The 25,969-nt window shown below is 33.8% G+C and overlaps 2 protein-coding genes across 10 annotated transcripts in view; one reads left to right on the top strand and one right to left on the bottom strand.

Moving 5' to 3' along the window:
• GZF1 (GDNF inducible zinc finger protein 1) overlaps positions 1 to 17,446 on the top strand; it is a 58,332-nt gene extending 40,886 nt beyond the window's left edge. For 3 of the 7 annotated variants that reach the window (XM_074287719.1, XM_074287718.1, XM_074287720.1), the window contains 5 exons: positions 5,152 to 6,521; positions 7,801 to 7,895; positions 10,828 to 10,995; positions 13,266 to 13,423; positions 15,012 to 17,446. In XM_074287719.1, the coding sequence (XP_074143820.1) occupies positions 5,152 to 6,521; positions 7,801 to 7,895; positions 10,828 to 10,995; positions 13,266 to 13,423; positions 15,012 to 15,362 (2,142 nt within the window). In that variant the 3' untranslated portion in view covers positions 15,363 to 17,446. Of the gene's footprint in view, positions 1 to 1,917; positions 2,000 to 3,058; positions 3,217 to 3,269; positions 3,528 to 5,151; positions 6,522 to 7,800; positions 7,896 to 10,827; positions 10,996 to 13,265; positions 13,424 to 15,011 lie in introns of those variants that run through there. The other 4 variants (XM_074287724.1, XM_074287721.1, XM_074287722.1 and 1 more) reach the window with 4 other exon arrangements.
• Positions 17,447 to 20,038: 2,592 nt separating this feature from the next.
• The window catches only part of NAPB (NSF attachment protein beta), a 50,629-nt gene continuing 44,698 nt past the window's right edge, over positions 20,039 to 25,969 (bottom strand). For 2 of the 3 annotated variants that reach the window (XM_074287726.1, XM_074287725.1), the window contains one exon: positions 20,039 to 24,746. In XM_074287726.1, the coding sequence (XP_074143827.1) occupies positions 24,636 to 24,746 (111 nt within the window). In that variant the 3' untranslated portion in view covers positions 20,039 to 24,635. The remainder of the gene's footprint in view (positions 24,747 to 25,969) is intronic. The other variant, XR_012486078.1, reaches the window with a different exon arrangement.

Here is a 25,969-nt window from a genome sequence, read left to right as displayed (position 1 = left end):
TTAAATGATTCTTTAAAATATTTCAAGTAAAATAATTAAATAATGAAATTTATTCAGATTGTAATCAACATTTTTCAAAACTTAATACTAGAGGCAACTGAATGGGTATTATTAGCCCATGGGGTGTCAGCAGTAGTAGTAAACAGTAAAAATCAGTTTCATAGCATGGATCGAATTTTAGTTAGCATTTTGATATTAATATGTCACTGCTAATTTTAAAAATCTATTACCATGATTTGGGATACTTATGATTTCTACATACTGGTTTTTCTCAAGAGCATTTTTAACCAATGCTCTTTTTTTTTTTTTTTTTTCTTCTCCCATTTCTGTTAGATCCATGATCGAAATGCACATTGGAGAAGTTTCCTGATAGATCTTACTACTAAAAAAGACCACAACTGGTCAAAAATTGAGACCTTATCTGATATGTGTATGGGTGAGGAGCCAACACCTGAAATTTGGTCAGTTGACCAAGGTAGACTATATAAACCAGAGGATGCAGTTGTGAAAACTGCTAATGTTATAGCCACTAACATAACTACTAGTGCCAATAACCACTCCTTGATATATACATAAAAATAATACCTATCTTGATAAAGCTGTTTACATGGTACAATCACATAATATGATCAAGAATTTAAATCTTAGTTCAACTATAGATATTTCATTTTGATTACATAGCAAGCCATCTGATTTTTTTAGAAGTGATATATGACTTATCAGTAAAAACAAGTTTGTTTTAATAGATTTTAGTTCCTAGAACTTTTATTCACATATTATAAATGCATTATGCCATTAGAAATCCTTTATATTAAATTCTACATATCATTTACATAAACTATTACATTTATGTTTATACTTATATTAATCTAATTCTAGGGGACATGATATATTATTAGTTACACAGTGACTAATTTATTTGTATTTATTTATAGAATAGTTTTTAGAAGCTTTCTGAGTATAAAAATATGAAATCATTCACGCAATGGTAGGATTTAAAGGGTTTTTTGAAATGAATAAAAATGGGAAATGAAATTTTACCTTTTACTTGACTGATATTGATGTGGCTGTTTTATATTTTATAAACATCTTATTTGATTCTTTAAAATAAGCAAATAGTATGGTCCAATTATTATGTATATTAGACTACCTCTTGCAATGCAAACTGATGCTATATTATAGAAATTCATGAATCTGTAGTTTTGTAAAACTTACCAGCAGTTTAGGAAATCACAAAAGAAAATACAATTTTAATGTCACATTTGTATTTTACCATTTCTTTAACATAATCTGAATCATATATTAAGGTTTATCTAAATTCAACAGGGAAACTGCAGCTTAGAGCCTTGCCAAAGGTCATAGAACATTGAAACACATATGCAATCTACAAACATTTAGATTGCCAATAGTGTTCATTTATTTTTATGAAATCTTTCTGCTCTGATTGAATACCTGTTTTAGAGCTTTGGGAATGACTATTTTCTTCTTTACTGAATAAGATGTTTTTCTTTAAGGTTACAAGCCAGTAGCATTCTTTGAATATAGTAATGACTTCAGGACAGCATGACAGTAGCAAATGCCTTCATTTTTTAGCTAGGTGATATTTCTTGAAGTTGTATTGCTAACTGTCAAAGGATCAGGCAAATGATAGTTATTGCTTATGTCTAGAGGAAACACTTGAAGCAAAATGAATTTCATCCTTTTATATAGGTAAGACTAATCCACTGCTTAACTTTAAACAATAACTTTTCTAAGCTGTTAACTATGGGAATCAGCATTTAAAGCAAATACTTAGGTAAGATGCAAAGCCATTGACAAAGTTTGTCATTCAATCATTTCAATCCTGTCTGACTTCATGACATCATTTGGGATTTTCCTGGTGAAGATTCTGGAGTGATTTTCCATTTCCTTCTCCAGCTCATTTTACAGATGGGGAAACTGAGGTGAACCGGGCTAAGTGCCTTGCCCAGTGTCTGAGGCTGGATTTGAACTCAGGAAGGTGAGTCTTCCTGACTCTGTTACTCTATCCACCGCGCCACCTAGCGGCTTCTATTGATAACGATGTGGTGCTAAATTATAAATTTTTTTTCTATTAAAAAAATGGAGTTAGCACCAATTTAAATGCAATGACATCCTACAAGCACTGAAAACAAAGCAAGTGATTAAATGAAAGCAGTGTGGAGTACGGTGCTGGTCTCCAAAGTTCCAAGGGCCCAAGATCTCAGTCCATTGCCAAAGGTCAGGACACTACCATTTTTCCCTTTGTAGCCCAAGAACCTAGCACAGCTCTCTGGCCTTACACTTGAACAATGATTTTTCCCCACACTTTACTCCGGGGTTCTATTTCCATGCCTCAGAGACCTTTTAGTACTTGGCATTTACACTCCTGCTCCTTGATTTTGACTTACTTTTAACTTTTTGCATTTCCTTGTTATCTTAGAATTAGTCTAATATTCCCTTCCTATTAGAGAACAGTCTTCACATGCAGAGAGAAACCTTTAAGTAACTAAGGCTGGATTTGAACCTAGCATTCTCTCCACTTTCCCAAGATGTCGCACACTTACACTGTGGATGTGGAATAAAGATTGGATTACGTATTAAAAGGGACCCGATGAAGTGATATTTGAAGGACTTTGAGGATGGTTATCAAATTAGGGAGCAGCCCGCACGGAGTGTTCGGCGTTTCGGCAGGGGCGGGGTTTGGTGACTCGGGGATTATGGGCGCCCGGACTAGAAGAGAGCGTTAGTTTGGAAGACAAGACTTTGCAGAAATGAGAAATGAGGCTAGAAGACATTTAGTAAAATATCATGTTTGCGCATTTGAGAGCTCCTCCGGGATCGCCGCGGGGCCGAAGGAAAGGAAGCCCATCTGACCTCTTCTGTTAACCGCATCCTGTACCTGCCTCTTGGGCAGGCTAGAAGGGAGCTGTAATGGGAGCTCCCGCCACAGAGGCAACTACTCGGACATCACCCAGAAAGCCATTCGAGGTAGCAAAGTACAACCTAAGCTAGTGATTCTGCTGGGTACCCGTGACGTAATGAAGTGCACGTCCGCCACGTGACCCAAGCGTGGTCGTGCCATATGACCCAAGATGGCGGTCCCGAAATCGCTCTGGTAGTTGCTGTGGGCGGGCGCCGTAGGAAAAGGACTGGGAAAGCGCGCCCCCCAACCCCCTCCTCCCTGAGAGGAGTGGGGAGAGGCTGGGGCAACGGCCGGTGAGGGAGGGGCGCGTGCAGTGGAGCTGGGGGTGGGGGGTGGGGAGGGAGGGAGCGCCCCAGCAGCCAATGAGCTGCGAGCAGAAGAGAGGCGAACTACCCGGGTGGCCGCCTCCTCCTTCTGCCCCTTTCCCTTCTCCCCACATCCGTACTACCCGGACCTCGTCCAAGCAGATGTTCGGCGCCGGGTGAGTGTCCCGGCCCCGACCTCTAGAGCAGCGTCCCAGCCGGTTCCGAGCTTCCCCGTAGCCGTGGCTGCCCCTGATCCTTCTTGGCCCGACTGTGTGGTGGAGGCGCCCCCGCGGGCCTAGGTGAAGGGGCTTGCGACTTGGGGGCCCGGGGAGCCGGCTAGTGAAACCGTCGGACGGGGGTGGGAGGGGCCCCAATAAGGACGCGCGGCACCCAGTGAGGGCAAATTACCCGGGCTTGGGGCAGTGCCCTCCCCTCGCCCTGCTCGCGGCTACCCTATTCCGACCAGTTTGGGCTGGGCAGCTCCTTGGCCCATCCTTGGGCTTCATGCGGTCCGGGATGCGAGTCAGATGGCCGGCCCCCTTCTGTAGGCAGGTGCAAAACCTGTCCTTAAGTAAGGGAGAAGAACTGCATGGTGTGCCGTCTTCCAACTTTGGGAAATCAGAAGTCCCTTTCTCCCCTCTCTTTTCTCTGCTATGGTGACAGGAGACAAGTACATATGTGATCGATTTAGTTTTCTTTCCGAGATTCTAATAAGCTTGTTAAAAACCCTGAAATCAGGTGGCCCAGCCAAGTCTTAATTAGAAGGATTTCGTGATGATTGTTGTATTTACATTAGATCCACTGATTGATTTTCTTACCTAATATCAACAAATAACTTTTGTTTTTTGTACCTACTGTATGTAAGGTGATACAAAGATAAGTAAGAGAGGTTCCTGCTCTCAGGGACCTTAAAATCTTACTCTGGAGGTCAACATACACATACACAAATAACAATAAAGTATCTTAAGCTAAGTGACTTGAGTGAGGCTAATTATAGGGCTATCTGGGAATACGTCTTTGAAGGTGTAAGACTTGAATTGGAATTGGAAAAATAATAACACATGAAGAACTGAAAAAGAACTAGAGGAGCATTCTACAAAGAGCAAAGAAATGTTATAGCATGTTACCGGAGGTAGACACTGATGGGCTATTTATTACGAAAGTAATAGAAGAGAAATATTGACATCAGATTTATGAATTACAGAGTTATGGGTAACCATGAACAACAGATTAAGGATTTTAATTCATTAGTATTTAGAAACCAGTGAAAGTTGTCATAGGAACATTATTCTGATATTTTAAAATTGTAAGTAACTAGGAAAACAATTATAATTTAATAACTTGAAAGTAGAAAATAATTTGGGTAGAAGGAATATTATTTTCTTCAAGGTATTTGAAATACATACCTGGAATTCAGTTTCCATTGATTCAAATAATTCAAGTGATAATATTGTAGATTAAAACATTTGTTTCAGAAATTTATGCTCTAATAGGGAAACACAACATAAAGGGATGATAGAAAGCACGGGTCAGGTGCAGGAATTTTGGTATGCTCTAAAGATGGCCTGGGGAATGAAGGTCTGAATCAAGACAAAACAGAAGCCCACCTATCAGAGCCTGCTATAGTTATAATGTAGTTATAGTTCCAGGGGTGGGGATGAAGTGTTTATTGGGATTGAAGCTCATGGGAGTCATCTACACATTGAAATCCTTTAGATGAGTTCTTATAGAGAATAGAGAAAAGAGTAGATGGGGCTAATCAACCAGGCTTTAGAGTTATGCCTATATTTAAGGGAGCAGGAGAAGGCATGACTAAACATTGAACTTTTTATATTTCCCCAAAATTAAAATAATACATTTAATTGTTTAGTATTTCAGTATCAATAGTTGATGTTATTTTTAACTAACTTTTTCTTTTCAAAGCTGTTTTCAGAAAGAAAAAAGATGGAAAGTGGTGCAGTTCTACTACAGTCCAAATCATCGCCAATTAATCTTTTGAATGAAATGCATCAATTACGTCTTCTTGGTCACTTGTGTGATGTGACTGTTAGTGTGGAATATCAAGGTGTACGAGAAGAATTTGTGGCTCATAAAGCTGTACTGGCAGCCACAAGCAAGTTTTTTAAGGAGATGTTCCTTAATGAATCGAACATGGATGGAACAAGGACAAATGTATATTTAAATGAAGTACAAGTTGTTGACTTTGCTTCTTTCCTTGAGTTTGTCTATACTGCAAAGGTCCAGGTAGAAGAAGACCGGGTACAGAGAATGTTGGAAATGGCTGAAAAACTTAAATGTTTAGACTTATCTGAAACTTGTTTTCAATTAAAGAAACAGATGTTAGAATCTGTACTTTTAGAGCTTCAGAACTTTTCAGAGTCTCAAGAGCCAGGAGAGAATAATAACTCTCAAACAAATGATGTTCTACTTGATTCTAAGGCTAGTATAATGGTAGAAGTCCCTAACACTGATAGCCTTTCTGATTCTTCAGATTTTCCTGTTGAAAGAAATAGCAATGGTTTAATACCACAGACACCACTGAGAAAGTCAAAGGACAAAGTAGAGAAGAAAAAAGAAGTTATGAAACCTCCCTATCCTAAAATTAGAAGGGCTAGTGGAAGGCTGGCTGGTAGGAAGGTATTTGTGGAGATACCTAAGAAAAAGTATACAAGAAGACTCAGAGAACAGCAAAAAAGTGCTACAGATGATGTTAGGGAGAACAAATCCCCAGAAGACCAAAGCATACTGGATGTGGAAATGGTGATAGAACCAGTGTCAAAAAATGTGGAGCCAAAGAATGAGGAATGTGATGCTGGCTTTGAGTTAGAGGAAGTTTTGAAAAAAGCTGAGGAAGAGGATGATAAGAAAAAGAGCAATTTTAAGTGCACCACTTGTGAAAAGGAGTTTCTCTATGAGAAGAGTTTCCTAAAACACATCAAACACAATCATGGCATTGCTGCTGAAATAATTTATCGCTGTGATACGTGCAGCCAGACATTTGCCAACCGCTGTAATTTGAAGAGTCATCAGCGTCATGTTCATAGCAGTGAGCGCCATTTCCCTTGTGAACTCTGTGGGAAAAAATTCAAGAGGAAGAAAGATGTTAAAAGGCATATTCTTCAGGTTCATGAAGGTGGTGGGGAGCGCCATCAGTGCCAACAATGTGGCAAAGGCTTGAGCTCCAAAACAGCTCTGAGGCTTCATGAACGAACTCATACAGGGGACAAACCATATGGGTGCACTGAGTGTGAAGCTAAGTTTTCTCAGCCTTCTGCCCTGAAAACACACATGAGGTATGAATAGACTTCTCTGTACTTGTAGAAAATGGAGACTCACATAACACTTTGAGACTTTAGAAGGAAACATCCTTGTAAAGTGCAGTCTTTTATTTGCAGAATAGTGTTTTCATGCTTTAAACCATGACTTTGGCCAGATGGTTTATTTTTTGTTTTGTTTTGTTTTGTTTTGTTTTTGCCTATATGAATTAAGACTTTTTTTTAAAGGCTGAAAGAATAGACTTCTTCTGGAATGGAATATTCACCTAGAAATTGCAGGACTTAATTTGTCATTTTTACAAGTTTAAAGCAGAATTTCTTAAAGTAGGATCCATGAATTTGAAAAATATATATTTTGATATAGTTTTCTTAGTACTCTTGTGTATATTAAGCATTTAAAAACATTATTCTGAGAAGTGGTCCATCGACTTAAGCCAACTTCCAAAGTGGTTCATGACAATATAAAGTTAAGAATTCCTGATGTAATTGGTTAAATTTAAACTAGTTGCTCCTATCTGATCTGAAGAACTTATCCGTGTTGGCTGCAAGCTACAGTAAAGGGCTTGGATAGTTCTCAGAACACTTGTTTGTAATACAGCACTATATAACTAGAAGATCTGTGGCTTAAGGGTTGCTTCTCCCTTGTTTTCTAAAGTAGAGTTGAAATTTATTCTTCTAAAATTATTAACAATCAAGTATGAAGAGATTGCAATGGGATACTTCATCCACGAGGGGGCCCCCCAGCCCGTATACCTGAAAACTTTTTAACAATTCCATTTTTGAATTTTAAAATACTATTAGCTCAGTGCCTACACTTAGGAAGCAATTAATAAAGATTTGTTACTTGCTTAATTATGCAAGCTCTTGTACTAGGAAGGGAAATGGGATAGGTTTTTCTTTGTTTTTTTAATGTCATCTAGTTGAGTTTGTTAAAAGTCACTTAATAAATTATCATAGCAATCCCTTTAAGCATTTTTTAAAATAATCTGAAGTTTTTCTAATGCATTATATCTGGAGGTGAATTTATAACAATCAGAACTCTTGTAAATTATCAGGGTCTCCATGAATCTACCTCTGAGGCAAAAAGAATTTACAGAGTCGTGTTAGTTCTTGAGGTTTTATTTTGTGAAGATGATAACTCCATTTATTTTAAACTTTTCATTGGTCTGTTAAAGATGGTTTTGATCAAGATTAATTGATTTCAAGAAAATTAGAATGGAGGGCACTTTTCCTGGAGAGAGTCAGGCCTGAAAAATTGAAGTTAAAAGCATTCTGAATTTTACTGTTGTAATTTCAGAATTCATACTGGTGAAAAACCTTTTGTCTGTGATGAGTGTGGTGCAAGATTCACTCAAAACCACATGCTGATATATCATAAAAGGTGTCATACAGGTAAGTATGTTGTTATCATACCTCTAAAAGAAAAAGTCACAGAATTATTAATGCTAGAACTTAAAAGAAATTTAGAAATGTATAACATCCCTTAGTTTTACAGATGGCCAAAAGAGGCCAACATAATTAAATGAATTTCCTAAAACTTGCACTAAGATTCAAATTTATTTTAATGACAGTAATAACTTTTAAAAACAGGACTCATTTGATATATATGTTGGTTTAGTTTTATTTGGTTTTGGAATTTCATTTGGTTTATGATATCTCTTTGGCTATAAAAATGAGATTCTTAGTGCGAATTTTTTTTTTTTAATGTATAGTTTTAACTTTATTTTCAAATTCTATGAAGTGTTTACCTAAGCTTCCTTCTAGCCTGTCTTCTGTTCCCAATAAATTACCAAATATTTTAATATTCTGAAGTTACTTGTGATGGAATTCTATCTTTTCCAGCTAGGTTTTATTGGTAGTATACAGAAATGCAGATGTTTATGTTTTTAAAATGTTTCTGTCTCTCTTTCTTTGTTTGTTTTGAGAGATGTGTGGAGGCTGTCCAGATTATCGCCTCATTCCCTCTTTTCCTCAAGAATAAAAGAAAAATTCCTTCTCTTCCCTTCTTCCCTTCCTTCCCTTTTTTTTCCCCTTTAAATCTAGAGATAGTGGATTAGATTCTCTGCTGTCTACCTGCATTCCTCAAGGATAGCAGATTCTCCTTGAGGATAGAATACAACAGTGATGACTATACCAGAATTGAATTCCTAAACTTAACTCATTACAAGCCAGCTAAATTTTTGAATTAAGTTCAGAGATAAAACTATGACATAAGGTAGTTATAGAACAAAATCAACTGATTTTGAGTAGGATCAGTTTAAAAATGATATGGAATCAGTTTAATTTCTTTTGCCATTTTACTTCTTTCTCAATTTGATGGTGTGAAATGGAACCTTAGGATTATTTTAATCCTCATTTCCCAAATTAGTAGTGATTTTGGAGCACTTTTTCCAGTGTGACTTGATTTTTTTTGGATTACTTCCTTTGAAACTTATCATTTGGAGAATAGCTTTTGTTTTTACAAATTTGAACCAGTTACTTGTATATCTTGGATATGATACCTTTAGCAGAGAAATTAGCTGCGAATATATTTTGCCACTTAATATTTTTACATGACAAAATAAATTTTATATAATCTAAAATTCCATTTTTCTTTTATCACTTGTTTGGTCATAAATTTTTCTTCTATCCACAATTGTAAAAAACATTTTCTTCCTTTCTCCTTTAATTTGCTTAAGATATCATCTATTATGACTTAAGTTATGTATAGCTTTAACACTCCTTGATAAGCATTTGTTTTTCTAATGAGATATTTCAATATTTTTTCCCATTCTTTTAATTTTATTATTTCTTGGTATCTTATGAAGTCACTAGCTTCCCCTTGCCCAATTCTAAATTTTAAGGAGTTATTTTCTTTGGTAAGTTTTAGGTTCTCCTTTTTCAATTGGTTGACATTATTTTCTTGATTTTTTTGCATTACTTTTTTTTTTTTTTTTTTTCTTAACCTCTTTTACTTGACTTAAAAATTACTTTTTGAGTTCTTCCAAGAATGCTTTTTTGGGTGTGTGACCATCTTATATTTTTCTTTGTAGCATCCAAAGTAATTGTTTTTGACTTCATTGTATTCTGAGCTTAAACCCTGTTCTTTATCACCTAGTTATCTGTGGTTGGGCTCTCTCTTTTGCTTACTTATTATTTTTGGCAGCTTATTTCTTGGCTTATAATTTTATTTTTAAATCAGCCTCTAAACCCAGGGGAAATAATGTCTCAGGCTTCAAGTTTTTCATGCTCTTGTTTTCTGAACTCTACTTGGGCTCCTGATCTCACTTACTCCTTTTTAGCTGTGATCAGTGTCCCTAGCAATATTGTCACTCCAAGTGCTATTGCTTCCCCTGGTCTCTCTTCAAGGGCTACAAACTGCAACTCACACCCTTGCCCTGGAAGTAGGGACTCTACTGTCTTGAAAGTGACCACAAATAAGAGAGTCCTTCACCATCACATTCCACCTCTGATCACCATATCTGGGCTCCAATGTTAGTTTAGTCACTTCGTTCTTTTCTCAGTCAATTGTCTGACTCCTACACTGTGAGGCAAAAATTTCTGAAGCTGAGACTGCCACCCATAGTTCCCCTTCCTCCCCATTCCTTGTTATTTGGGGATAGGGATATAGCTTCACTTCATTCAGGCCAGACTCTTACTCAGGTCAGGTATTTCTTAATTTCCTTTCAATTTGTCTTAGACTGGAAGCTGTTTTACTTCAACTTTTAATTATTTCTGCCACTCTGCTCTAAAGTTCACTTTAAGGCATAAAATATTTTAAATTGTTTGTAGGGGAATTTGGGAGAGTCAGATAAATACCTGTGTTATTCTGTCATCTTTCCAGAATCTTTTTTTTTTTTTTTTTATAATTCTTTTATTCAAGGGAATACATAAAAAGTTAAGAAATTAAAACTATCTAAAGCAGTACTTCTACTTGAAGTGCAGGAGTGCTTAATCCAAAGTCTGTGAACTTATTTTTTTCTATAATACTTGATAATTGAATTTCAAGATCATTAGTTTCCTTTTTTTTTTTTTTTTTTTTTTTTTTTTATATATTTTATTCCTTTTAAAACATTTGGAGAAGTCCATAAATCTTCAGACTGCTAAGGGAGTCCATGACAAAAAAGGCTCTTTAACTATAGAATCTTAAATAGGTATGGAAAATTTTTACACTCTAGCCTTACCATGTATCAGCTCATTTACTTTTAATTGTTGTTATTGAATTGATAATAGGTTATTGGCAGTGATGATTTACCAATATACATGTTGATATTGATACCATTTGTTTCTGTTGCTACTTTATATTAGTATACGTTTTTGTTTAAATTTGTTTTGTTTCATTTAGGGGAAAGACCTTTTATGTGTGAAACATGTGGCAAAAGTTTTGCTTCTAAAGAGTATTTGAAACATCATAATCGGATTCACACAGGATCCAAACCCTTTAAATGTGAAGTTTGCTTCAGAACATTTGCACAGAGGAATTCACTTTACCAGCATATTAAAGTCCATACAGGTATGACTTGAACTATTATGGAGAAGGCACTCATTTTGCAAGCAAAGTATCCTCAATTTACAAATAGGTTACATCCCAAAATATGTGTGGAAATCTTTTTGTGTGTGTGTGTGTATGCCTTAGAACATTTTCTCACACGAACAACAATGTTCTTTTTTGTGTTGTGGTTCTCAGTGCATCTACTCTTAAGTGAGCTCCAGGTGAGCAAGCATACTTCTATTCTTTCCCCCTCAATAGGGGCAGACATAACTTTTTCTTTAGTCCTTTTTATCTATTAAACAGTCCAAGGCTCAGTCTAAGGTTGTGGGAGGATGGGGAATGTGAAATCCCCAAAGATTTTCCTTTCTTTTTTGTTCCATTGGTGCTACTTCTCCTGCACTGTCACTAGAGTTTGAATCAGCATTTCTTTAAGCTACACAGAGTTGGAAAATGGTATCTCTTGGGTTTTACTGCCTCAGCAAAGGTTTTGATCCTTTACTATTTCAAAACAATTTGATTTATTACTAAATAAGTAACTGTGCATGAAGAGTGGAATTTTCTGGAGATGGTGGTGGGATACTAGAACCTAAACTTCATCATCATTGCCATAGCCAGGCTTATCAGTCATACTTAATATTTAAAAATTACGTTTATGTGAGTTTTTAGCTAATGGAATAGCCTGTCTTATTTGTAACCTGAAAAAATACTGTATTATTTCAGTAGGAGTATTGATTATGGTTTCGGGTCTAACCAATGACTTCATCAGTCTAAAAAATTCCCAGTGTGAAAACTCTCTCCACCAATACAGATTAACAACTTATTGGAAACTGAAAGCTTTCAAGGGTTTTGGGGGGGCATTGAGAGGTTGTGGTTGTGTTCATACTAAGCTAGGATCTCTCAGAGACAGGACTTTAACCTTTGTCTTCCTGACTCCACAGTTGACTCTGTTCACTAAGGACAAAGGGTATTAAAATGTTCTTTTTTTTTTTTTTTCATTTAATGTTTCCTGGCTGCTAATGTAGCTGGATGGAAATGGAAGAATCAAACAAAATAGCAACTAATTAAACCTGAAAATGGAAATTAAGCATTTTTTTTTTTTCTAGTCATCATGATGAGAGACTATGCCCTTATGTGTTTAAAGTTGGTTTTTGGTTTTGTTTTGTTTTTTTGGCTAAGGCAATTGGGGTTAAGTGACTTGCCCAGGGTCACACAGCTAGTAAGTGTTAAGTGTCTGAGGTCATTTTTGAACTCAGGTCCTCCTAACTTCAGGAGGAGACTGCAAGGAGACTTGGCAGTGTTTGAAGTTTTTACCAAGTATCAAAATAATGAGATTTTTTTAGTAGACAGAGGCCTATAGAAAAGAAAATGTTAAAATTATAGGTATATCCATCTGTTTTCTATCTTTCTGTCCTTCTGTCCATCCATCTATCTAGGGTTTGGACCTGTGATTGTACCAGGCAACACCCTGATGAGTAACCTCTTCTACAGATTGGCACAAAGTCCTTGGGTGTTGCCTAGAACACGAAAGGTTTGAATTCCCCAGAGTCACACAATTAATATGGGTGGGGAGGAAAGGGACAACTTAAAAAAAAAAAAAAAAAATATATATATATATATATATATATATATATATATATATATATGTATATATATATATAAAATAACCTTTTTTTTTTTTTTTTTTTTTTTTTTTTTTTTTTTTTTTTTTTGCTAAATATGTAAATATTCATGGTATAGGGAGGGAAGAACTACTCTTGGACCTTCCAAGTCTTGGATTCCTGCAAACTCTTAACGATGATTTGGTTGATAGAGATAATGTTACCTGCAAGTATGCCATCTTATGGCATCTGTGGCCCTGGTTCAATTGGTATAATTTTATTTAGAAATTGGAATGGGTCAAAAACCTGTCTTTATTCAGTGTCCCTTCTGGACTCCCATAAATCCCTTTCATTCTGTTCATCCTCCTTCACTGTGTTGTGTTGGCTTTGGATTTAGAAAATAACTTCCATGTTGGGAATTAAGTGCAAACTTCTCTCCTTCTCCCACCATGAACTGGAATTCAGGCTTTCTAAATTTACCCTGGACCAACAAGTGCCTGACCAAGATGGCTTGGACCCTAGGACTTGGGCCTTGGTGTGACTGAGGAGGCCAATACCAACAGGCCCCTTTCACTTGCCCTTTCTCTTCTTAATGGTGTCCTAGAAAACGGCATAGTTAAGAGAATGCTTATGAAATTGTGGCTGTATTTGGCAGCAGAAATCTTACCAATAAGTAATATTTCTTTTTTTCAGGTGAACGTCCATATTGTTGTGATCAGTGCGGTAAGCAGTTTACACAGCTTAATGCCTTGCAGCGTCATCATCGAATCCACACAGGAGAGAAGCCATTTATGTGCAATGCATGTGGACGCACCTTCACTGACAAGTCCACTCTCCGGCGGCACACTTCTGTAAGGGGGAATCCATGGTTTACATGTTCTCTTTCACGTGTTCTCTTCCCCTTTGAAATGTATTTTTTACAGTTCAGTGAGCCAGTGCATTAGAACTATAAGTAAAGTCAGATAGTTTTGTTAAGTACCAGAAGTCTTTTTTCAATTTTTTTATTTTTGTGAGAGGAATAGTGGTGTGATAATTCCTAGGGCAGGAATTGGTCCAGTATAAACTCCACCCCTGAAAAGAAATCACTTTGAAAGAAAAAATATATAAATACATATATATTTATGTGTGTGTATATGTGTGTATGCTCAGAGAAATTACATAAAAGCACCACATAAAAGTATTGGCCTATTTGAACTCTTTGTTTTTCTAGATTGCACTGGGGCAATTTAGAATAGTGAACAACAGAAATTGAGAGTGAAAATATGAGAAGTATTTAAAATCTTAAAACATCTAACACAAAAACAAGTTATTGACTTTAGTTTTTAAGTTGCAATTTATATTTAATGCAGTTTTATGTAATATATTACAGTTGTTAGATTCCTCTGTAGTTTGCATTTGTATTTCAAATGAGAGCCTTTTAACAACTAGTAAAATAGGTCTGTTTGAAATTTTCTTAATTCTATTGTTTTCTATTCTATTTTGATCAATGTTCTACCTCAAGAACAGTCTGTTCAGATTAAGTAACAATTATTAACAATTATTTCTCATCAAGCCAAGGGGATGCTAATATCATGAGCTTTTGGAAAGAAGTATCATACCAGTTGTCTCTCTTATGGCCTCCACATGTGATAGCAATGAAATAAACAGATGGTACTCTCTTCCTCCTTTCCCCTCCTCTGCTCTCCAAATCCCTTTGACAATTCCATGCCATCTATTATTCTATTCATCTATTATCACTATTTTATGTTGGCTATAAGTTTAGAAGGTATTTTCATTCTGGGATTTAGGCATAACTTATATCTCCTCCATCTTGAACTGGAATTCAGACTTTCTGAAGTCTAATCTGAACTAAAAACTTTCTAAGATTACTTAACGTTAGAGGATGCCTACATAGATAGGTTACTCTCATTCTCCCTTTCTCCCTAATATTACCTCTTGCCTCTTATCACCAATTTGTGTGTTCTATGATACTAAATTACAATTTCTCTCCCTCTCCAGCTTCTAATAGCAGCTTCAGGACCTATAAGTAGGAAAAAAAAGATATAGCTTCTTTGAGTAAGAGTATGCCATGGGTTTCCTCCCATCATCTTTCCCTACCAAACTTTAGAAATATAATGATGTTTATGGTTGATACGATCTTTTAAATTTATACTTATGGTTCTTGGCTTATATTTTAATGTAATTTCATTTAAATTTCTGTTACCCTTTTTCTTATGACAGATGAATTTGGATAATTAATTTCATTTCAGTTCCCAAGCAAGTTAACCATTTTCTTTTCAAGGATTCTTAAGCATTTTCCAATTATCTTAGTACTAGATCCAGTTTTGTAGAGATAAAGCCTAAAGTACATAGAACCCCAGTTTAAGCAGAAGATACACTACTAATTTAAATCAAGAGTTCTTGAATCATTTAATGATGACATTTGTCTTTTATTTGTAGATACATGATAAGAATACACCATGGAAATCTTTCCTTGTTATTGTAGAAGGTTCACCCAAGAATGAAGATAGCCATAAAACTGAACAAATGGATGAAGACTATCCATCACCCAAAATATCTGAAAAACTGCTCTCATTTACAGAAAATGGCCACTTTCAAAATTTGACTGCAGTCCAAGGAGCTCTGACTGCTTTACATGAAAACAGTCCTACCGATTTAGACTGTAAATCAGATGATCCTGTAGTCCCCCAGGAAGCCCTCATAGCTACCACATTAAGTGATCTTACAGTACTTCATACACAGACAGACTCAATTCAACCATCACTTCATGCTTTGTCAAACATAGAATGATTGCTTCAAGTGTTTGCTAAGAAAAATCCAATATAGGAGAGATTTCATTGAATACACATTGCCTGTGCTCAGAACCATGCCAATAGCATAGATGTAAAATTTCCAGTGGGCACAAAAGAAAAAATGGGCTTTTATGAATGATATCCTCAGATTTTTCCTGAAATCCATGGTACTTGAACATCTTTAGCGAATTTAAAAATCTGTTTCCAGAACCTGATCTGCATGATGTTGTTGGCTACACCTTCCTCAACAATTAGAATCCTACTTTGAGTAGATCTATTGTTTTTATTGTAAGGCTTGATTATTTTTTAAAAACATTCAGATAAGCTCTTTTGAACCTAGTTTTTTTACCCATTATCAATTCACTCTAATTTTTTGTGAATATACCCTTTGCAATCTTCTCATTGCCTCAATCCATACCAGCCTTCTGTAAAGTTGTATTTATGTGATAATCTTAGGATATTTTTCCAGTTGAGTTGATTATGTTGGGACCATATTTTGCCAAGTGTCTTCCCTTATTAATCAAGCCAAGTAATTGAAGCTTTAGGATCATTATAATGAGACCCTTTTTCATATTGAAAAAGTTTATTATTGAGCTCATTTTTAGTATCACTTAGGCACAAAAAAAGGACCAATTAAGAATTTTTAATCATAAATCCAATAATAATCTCAGTAGCTCTACAAATAAGATTACACATATCTTAGTCATTTCTGAAATTCCAAGCCTAATTGTTACCAAAGAATCCAGCAGTAGTAGTTCAGTTTTTGTGATAAGGTGCTAAAAGATTATGCAAGAATTTGAGAATTTGTAGATGGGTGCAGTAGCTTTATTCCTCTGGCAAAATGTAATGACTATGTAAATATTTGGAGTTCATTGTAATAGCTTTGGCTACTACTAAATTTTCCTGCCTTCTGATTTATTGCTACTTTTGGATAGAGGCATAATTATCCAGAGTTTATTATTTAAAAACAGAATTTTATTGTGACAAGCATATATTATTATAGAATTCCAAATATATGTTTACTTGAGATGTTCTAAATGGTCACAACTCTAAATTTTTAGTACCAGGTTGTATTTTGATAATTAAAAGATTTCAGCAGATATTTAAAATTCCTAGTATAATTATATTCATTGAACTTCAAAGAATATTGCTTGTTTTTATCTTGTGGTATCCCTTGAAAAGTCTCTTTTGTGGCACATGCTGCTGGTATTCTTTTAACTAACAAAACAAACGTACTTACTTTTGCCAAATTTGAGCTCTGATGAAAGTTTGTTTTTTGAACTTGCTGTATTTTGGTGAAAAGCTTTGGTTCAAATATGGTCCTTAGTGAAAATCCATATGTTCATGTCAAATATTTTAACCTATCACTTGTGCTTCCTCTAAATTTTATTTTGCTAAATTTTCTATGAACAAAAATTGTGTGGGGTAGATTGTATTTTGTTTTTAAGAAATCACTGGAAAGTGCTTTATGAAAGGTTTCTCTGAGGGAAAAAAAAGTCTGTTTTACTCTTTTGGGCAGTAATTTGACCATTTCCTATAATAGTTCACACATTTAACCTATTTTTAGTAAATTCATAGTGACTTGAGTTTCACCATTACAATTGCAATTTTAAAAAATTACATTCTAGCTCTGTATCCAGAGTAAAAAAATGCAGGCTGTTTTCTCTCCTCCTGAAGGGTTTCAGCTTTTTTTAAAATCTTTTTTTTCGCAAGAGGAAAAACCTATATTTAATCTGCTTTTTCTTGAAAAAACCAGTCACTCGGAAAGAATTTGGATGCTAGATTTTTATTTAATAATTAGTTTGATGGTCTTAGATTTTTGTAACTTTTCAAGGAACAATAAAATTTTACCTGTTCAATCTTTTGATGAATGAATGTTTACTTTAAGTTCACAGTGCTATTAACTATTAAGTTCTTTATATTTAATATTTTAATGAAATCTAGACTCAGATAAAACCTGAGTTGTTATTATGACTAAAGCACAATCAACTATCTTTAATCGTGTAAACAATTTATAAAATCAATGATATGTAAGCTATTTTGTGGTATACTGTTGAAATTAAAATACTTTTAAAATATATATTTAAAATGTTAAAATAGTGTTTTTTTTAAATAACTTGATTCCTCAACTGTATAAATTTTTAATCTATTTTAATACTGATAAATAACAGTATTGTCAGAGAAATTTATCTTGGTTATAACTATCATAAGTTTGGAAAATGCCAAATTTGCAGAATGATCACTTCACCCTCAGTACTGATATAGCTGTTGGAAGTTTGTGGGAATTGTATATAAAAAACAGGGAGTATGCTATATCTGTTAATTTAGCAAATTCTTATAGTGAGTTTTCCTCTGTTCTATGGGATGTAGTTGAGAACTGAGGAATCTTTAGTGTTCTATGGGAATCTCAAACTCAACATTTCCAAAACTGATGTTATCAGTTTGCCTCACCTCCAACATTATTTCATCAGGGTACTACCCACCATCTTCCACTTAACTGAGTTCAAAACCTTGATAGAATTATCAGACATGATGAGGGAGGAAAAGACAAGTTGTCAACTCTTTATCAACTTTCACATTTTTTGCATCCTTTCCTTTTTATACTACTATTCATCTGGAGTACCAATTTCAATGTTTCTGCATTCTGCCTTGCCTTCTAGTCTTTCCCTTCATGAATCCTAACAAGATAACTAACTGCCTGTGTTGATTTTAAAAGGTTTAGTTTGTCAATTTTAGGGAAGGAGAGCCTAAGGACTAAATTATTTTTAGGACCTTTATTTAAAGAAAACAGTTTTAAGTAGCCAACCAAAAGTACATGGACATAACTTTAGGATGGCATTTGGGGCTGTCATAGGAAGAAAGATACTGAAGAAACAGGATGAAACAGGGCATTAGTTATATTCAAGTATCTGAAAAAGCTATAATTAGAAAGATTAGATCAATTGGACCTATCCAAAAAGGATTCTTGGCTTCCATGAGAGATAATAGATATTATTCCCCCCCCTCACTAGTTTTCACGCAATGTTGCTTATTAAGGCATGGGTTGGACCAAATGGCCATTAGCAGCTAGGTGGCACAGTGGACAGAAAGAATGCTGAGCAAGCAAGTCAGAAATAATGGAGTTCAACATTTATTTAGCAGTATGACTGAGCAATTCATCTAACCCTATTTATCTTATTCCTCACCTGTAAAATGACATGGAAATCACAAACCATTCTGGTTTCTTTGCCAAGAAAACTCCAAATGGGGTTACACAGAATCAGAACTAAAAACTTTTCTAATGATGATCTTGAAAATCTGTCATGTAATCAATTCCTAGAAATGAGGTATCTGCACTTTGACCTGAAAATAGTGAAATCTCAGGATAAATTCTGTCCAACATTCTCATTGGGGCATCCTTTCATTGAAAATTGTCAGAAGACATTCATTCCCAATGTATATCTAAAGGTTGATGTGCAATTGCTACCTTGCAAGGAATACTGTAAATTTACTCTATATATGTCCAACAAGTCAGACATATTTGACCTAAAATTTTGGTTGGCAGTATATCTTGTATAAATCAATGATGCCATTTAGTTTTGTGTTAACATTTTATAACTTGTACCCTAAATATCCCCAGGTAGCTAAAAGATACCTCCATAACTATCTGGCTTGAGTTACAGCTTTCAAAAAGCCAAGTTATTCCCTGCACTAATACGCCATATATGTCCCTGTGATATAGGTCTGAAGAAAATTTGAGAACTTGAATGCCTTGGCAACCTTTTTTGGTCAAATCCTACTCAAAGTACTTGAGTTTACTATATAGTGAAAAAGTATTAGTAACTTAATAGTAAAGACAAATGCCACCTTGGGCATGTATGAGATCTAGTTGTAGGACATTAGATATGTGACTACCGTATCTCTAAAAGTTTCTTATTCATAAAATTATATTTGCATTATATACTTCAGTTTTATGGAGAAAGTACTTTGTAAGCCCTAAAGCCCTATGAAAACATGAATTAGAAATCACAAAACACCATACAAATAAACTAATTCACACAAGTACTGATTGCTTCTCTCTTTGATTCAAACTAAAATCATGTGTTCAAAATATGATGATATCAGGATCATTTTATTTATAATGTTCATAAAAATGTATAAAACAGTATAATTTAAAACCCTTAGTGAAACCTGGATGTATCACATTTATTTTGAGGAGAGAGGAAAGATGACTTATGATCTTAGACTAAATGAGCAGTATGATAGTAAAGTGCAATTAATCTAGAAGTAAAACGGCAACATAGAAAAAAAGTTACTATAGTTATCCCAAAATAAAATGATTTGTGAAGGTTTCATGAATCAAATGTGTGAAACTACAAATGGCAAACTGGGAAAAAGCAAAATGGAATCTCCTGTACTTTCTGTTTCTAATTCCCTAAGAAGGAAAGTTATTTAGAAAGATTCTAGAGATTTAACTGACTATATAAATCTCAGCTAACTATTAAATTCATCGCACATTTTTAGATAGGAGAAATTTCATTATATTAAATTACCACTGAAGCCTCAGTAACCTAACTATAAGAAATCAACTTGGCACCTTAATTTATAATTTCAGGTTTTAAACTTAATGGGTAGATTATGTATGGTAAGGAATCTATCTCTTGTAAACAACAGTAAGAATTATTAATCATAACATTAATCATAATTTTGACTTTATTACTATACAAGTTCACACAAAACATACACAATCTGTTCCTGCTAAGGCAGAGTTGTTACTAATAGTTTTCATGATGAGTTTTCTGACTTAAGAAACTGATAGGAGGAATTATCAGCAGCTTTATTATCTGTATTTTACATGATATGAAAACTGCTACTATCACCATTTATAACACAAGCAAATTACATTATAGTTGACATGCTAGCCTGCCAAATCTACAAAAATCACAATGTTTCACATTTAGACAAATATATGTGCACAACAGCAGAGAAAACACTGTGAAATACCACAAAAGCTAGGGCATATAGTTGGCAATACTATCAGAGTCATTTATGCATATCACAATTGTGCAAAAATACTATTTTCATATCATTGGATAAATAAAAAAGTAACCACAAAAAGGAAATTAAGAGACAAGTTGTAAAAACATTTCCACAAAAGCAATGCTTTTCTGTAAGAAATTTTACCTGTTACTGTCATCTCTGATCATGAATAACCAAGTGCAAGCTTTCTCAAATAACTTGGTTGGTCCATGGAAAAATATTTATCATAAATAAATATCAGAATTACTAAAATACAAAAATTTTAACATAACTTTCACAATTATTAAGTGTCCTTTGTAAAGAAAATTTTGTGAGCCTTGAAAACCTAACTCCTTAGCTTGTTGAAAGAAATATGGCACTATTCCATTATATTGGGATAGCAATTAAATTTATATTCACTCTATTTTTTGTTTTGTTTTGATTTGGTTTGGTTTTGGATGAATATTTTTGTTTTGTTTTGATTTGGTTTGGTTTTGGATGAATATATGTCTTTGTCCTCTGGTTAGTTTGTTACATCAATAAGAATTGTTATTTTCCTATGTTTCTGGGCAACAAATAGCTATTAGTTCTTAACAAACACTGATTAAAAAAAATAAAAAAAAATAAAAAAAAACAAACACTGATAATGTGTTAAAACAATATTTGTTGCAAACACAGATTGTGATACTGACCATTTAACATACCTGAATACTTAAAGCAAAGTTATCATGTCACTTAAATAGTTTGTGGTGAACTGACAGTGTTGGGTCTTAATAAAGAAAAATAAACAGAACTTTCTTAAAAGAAAAAATCAGTAATCAAAATCATCTTTACCACATATTTTTCCTCTTGAGGCAATTGGGGTTAAGAGACTTGCCCAGAGTCACACAGCTAGGAATTTTAAGTGTCTGAGACCAGATCTGAACTCGGGTCCTCCTGACTTCAGGGCTGGTGCTCTCTCCACTGTGCCATCTAGCTGCCCCATCTTTACCACATCTTGAGGAACGGAAGATTGGAGAAAAATGTGTATATTAGCAAGCAAGGGGGAAGGAAGCACAGTCCCTTTGATAAAATTCTATAAGGACAAAAAAGTATTATTCATACTGGCAAATGGATAATAACCTAATTCTGATAATTTTTTGGTAAATACAGTAATATCAGACCATCACAAAAAGTGTTTATGTAAATTGTCTGATTTATGGAAGTTTATTTTCCTGCACAACCAGGCATTACAATAAGCTGACTTTCTTCTTTGGTTACCTTGCCTATAGCCCAATGAAGTTTGAGGAAAGATCATTTTTAAAAGTTATTGCAAAGGAAAGTGACAGTAGCTTCTTGAAATATTGTTTTGTGTTCTATTTCAATTTCTAATTTATATTATACTGCTCTAAAAAATATTCTGGTTTCATAGCCCACCTAAGTAAAATTTTCTCTTCCTCAGCCCTTACAAGACATTTTGTTTTCCAACTGCAGGTACTTATCATGTAATATTGCATATTATATTTATCTGCCATATCCCCAGCATCGACTACAGAGTTCTGCCCACAGAAGGTACTTACTAAATGTTGATTTTAGATTTAACTGTTAATTGTATTTGCAGAATTTTAGAACTAAAATACTCAATCAAGGTTTATCAATCAGTCCAGAGATGTGACTTCTTCCTTTCTAGCCCAACATCCTATTTGCAATATTTTGATATTACCAGCTTAAATTACTGCAACAACCTTAAACCAAATTCTCACAATAATCTGTAAACAAAATTCTTGATGTTTCTGGGCATGTGATTTCAACACTCATTACATACACATTTCATGATGACATCATGTAGCTTTCTAAAAACTGAAAGAGAACTGCCAAAACAATATTTGAAAAACTTCTAAATCAGGGTTTATTTTTCTCATTTTCTCCAGTGTATTTTGGAAAGGGCAGTCCACTGGATTTTCTGACTCCAGATTCCCTGTGATACAACCCAATTATAGGTGTAGACTAAAGGTTTATATAAACCAAAAAAACAAAACAAAACAAACAAACAACAACAACAACAAAATCAAAACCCAGAAATAGTATACAACCGTGTAAACCTAAAATTATGTCAAAATCAATTAACTTTGTTCTTTACTTAATTACCATGTGGATAGAAAATAGGCAGGAAAAAAACATACCAAGTAAACACACTTAATATTGCTTTGTATAGAAGAGACACCTGTTTACTACCATTATTTATAACCAATTCTACTAGCTCTTACATCTCCATTTTTTGACATTATGAGGCTAATGTACTATTCTAAAATACATCATTATTTTAGTCCAAAAAATGATTCAGATAACTTTTAAAAAAAACAGTGATTATAAAGGGATCTTTTAAATTAGGAATATCCACAAAACAGCATATAATACATTTATTAGTACTTGTGATTGCTCCATTGTCACCCAAAACATCTGTCTTTAATAGGGCAAAATAGTTTAAAACAAGATATCAGATACCTCTTTATTTTTATTCTTAATGTCTAAAAAATATAAACATGACCATTTCAGTCTATTATTAATAGCAGCACAGTGATAGGCTAGTCTACCTACAGCATCTGTTTAGTAACCTAGAACTAAGATTAGTTGCATATGAAGACTGAAAATGCCAACCTTTCAAATATACAATCATCTGCTGAGAGATTCTTAATGGTCCCCCTACTTAGTAAGTAAACTTCCTAACCAAAAGAATAAGCATGGGGGAAAAAGAGCAACATACAACTAATTAAAAACAAATGAATTCATATACTCACTGCCAACAGTCTTTAAAGACTACCTTTTCCTGACACAGAAAAGAGTACAACATCTTAGCAGAGTTAAGTGATATAGAAAAAGTCAGAAAAACATATTTTCTAATCAAACCCTTTTTCTGTGATTCCGGAGATGGAAATAATTTCTACCAAAAATTAAGAATGAGAAGAATTTCCTAATGAAAGAACTATTTCATATAGCATTATACACATACTTTATGTGTATACAAAGTGAGGAAATGGAAATATATTATCTACATTTAGTAATTTATATAATAAATAACAGCTAGGAGTGTGAAATATTTTTCTGTGTCTATTATATAAACATTTGTTTAGAAGTTATAGAATATTTCAATTATTATCACATTGTAAGTACAGTGCACTTACTTTATTATCTGAAAAATGTATTAATACTTCAAATTAGAAAAAAATGAAAAAAGATATACTGTAACAAGTTTTGTAAATGCTTATATAGTTGCATGGGAATAAATAATAATAATTGATATTTTAAAATGTAATTAAAAATTTGCAAAATAATTCATGAACATTATCTCATTTTAAGGGTTCACAAGAAACAGTGTGAGGAAGTACCACTGGTAGTATCACTGTTTTACAGGTAAGGAAACAAATTCAAAGATTAATTTAAGCTACTTGACCATAGTCATCAACTAATTAGGTGCCAGAAACTGGGTTTGAACTGAAATTTTTCTGACTTTTAAATAATTTAGCCCATAATGCCAATCTCTAAAAATCTTTGCTCTATGTTCTGTTCCTCATTAAATTTTTCATTAATATATATGTGTATATGATAATGATTGAATTTGATTTTAATTTCCTGGCATGAAAAAAATAAACTGTTAGCTGTCCCCATAGTCATAACAAGTAACAGCAACAGACCCAGATCACTATACAAATTCTTTTTATGACCATAAACAGGGTATAAAACAAAGGAGCTAATCACTAGCATCAATAAGATAGTTTGTAATAACTAAAATAAAAAGCATAATTTCTAACAAAAGGATAAACTCATTCCCAACAACTGCCAATTATACACATATGTTTAAATTTAATATAGATTAAAATGCTATTATGTGTATTCCATATGCATAAAGCATATATTTACATAATTGAATTGGTGCTAAAGCCTAAGGCACCATACAAAAACAAGCAAAAATAAAATGTCAGTTCTTAAACATTGAAAAGGAATGAAAAATATATTATTTTATGAAGTATTTTTTCCAGAGATCTTAGAAATCTGACAAATATATACTATTTCCAAATCACATACAAACAACATTGGAGGACCCTTATTCATCCATTTCATCATAACATAGACACAAGGATCTTAAAACAATATGTAATCATCTGGTTTATATGCAACAAAAATGAAGCCAGTAATGGGAAATGGGATATCCCGTAATGGTCACTGACTATTAACATATATATATGTATATATATAAATAGGAGTTAGGCTGCATGCCACAAAGATTATAGGCAATTCACTTCAGGTCTCCGTCCACTTCTCCATCTCCTTGAATTGACTTTTTGATACGAAGTAACATAGTAGTAAGCCACTGATCCAGGCGAGATATTGAGTCAAATTCTTTAACCTAATTTAAAGGAGTTAAAAAGAATTAAATTGGTACAAGTTAAAATGAAAACATACGATATACATTCTATAAAGCATTTTAATACATAGTGTACCATCTATTGATTTGGAAAAGTATCTACACAGTGTTTACAAAGAACCAGGCAGATGAGGATACTCTGATAATTTATTAGCAAAGTGCCATCTCTGTCAAGTTCTACCATTCAAGAAAGTTTCACACACAGTCCTAATTAAAAAGCATATCACCAGAGGCTGGACATTAAATGAATTCTCTGAATTGACAATCCATGAAAGCCAAAATTATACTGCAGTTCTATTTGGCTCTTTCCACTTCTGCAATGATGGAAGCAAAGTGTTCTAAATTGGTACAGAGGATTCTAATTTGCTTATTTAGAGCATATTATTGTTTTTAGATTATCTAGAAATAAAACAACTTGATATTCTAAATGTGAGATCTAATGTCTAATGATTAATAGAAATACATATTATTGGAGAAATATTAATTACTTTTATATCAATGAAACCAAAAGCAAAGAAATATACAGCTCTTTATATTTCTCCCTCTTTTTTTAATTAAAGCTTTTTATTTCTCAAAACATATGCATGGATAATTCTTCTACATTAACCCTTACAAAACTAAAACTGCATGTTCTAATTTTCTCCCCTTCTCCCAACCCCTCCCCTAGATGGCAAGTAGTCCAATATTATGTTCAACATGATAGAAATATGTTAAATCCAATATATGCATACATATTTATATAATTATCTTGCTGCACAAGAAAAATCAAATCAAACTGGAAAAAAAATCACCTTAGCCAATCTGAGAGGTGTGTAGTAGTATCTCAGAGTTGTCTTAATTTGGATTTTTCTGATCAATAATAATTTAGAGAACCCTTTCCATATAACTAGAAATGGCTTCATTTGTTTATCTGAAAATTGTCTATTCATATCCTGTGACCATTTATCAACTGGAGAATGGCTTGAATTCTTATAAATTTGAATCAATTTTCAATACATTTTAGAAATGAGGACATTATCAGAACTTTTGAATGTAAAAATGTTTTCCCAGTTTATTGCTTCCCTTCTAATCTTGTCTGCATTAGTTTTGTTTGTACAAAAACTTTAACTTAATATTATCAAAATTATCTATTTTGTGATCAATTATTATCTTCAGTTCTTCTTTGATCACAAATTCCTTCCTCTTCCACAGATCTAAAGGGTAAA

This window comes from Sminthopsis crassicaudata, chromosome 2 (assembly GCF_048593235.1).
Source record: "Sminthopsis crassicaudata isolate SCR6 chromosome 2, ASM4859323v1, whole genome shotgun sequence".
Lineage (NCBI taxonomy): Eukaryota > Metazoa > Chordata > Mammalia > Dasyuromorphia > Dasyuridae > Sminthopsis > Sminthopsis crassicaudata.
This window is presented reverse-complemented; position numbering and strand designations above follow the sequence as displayed.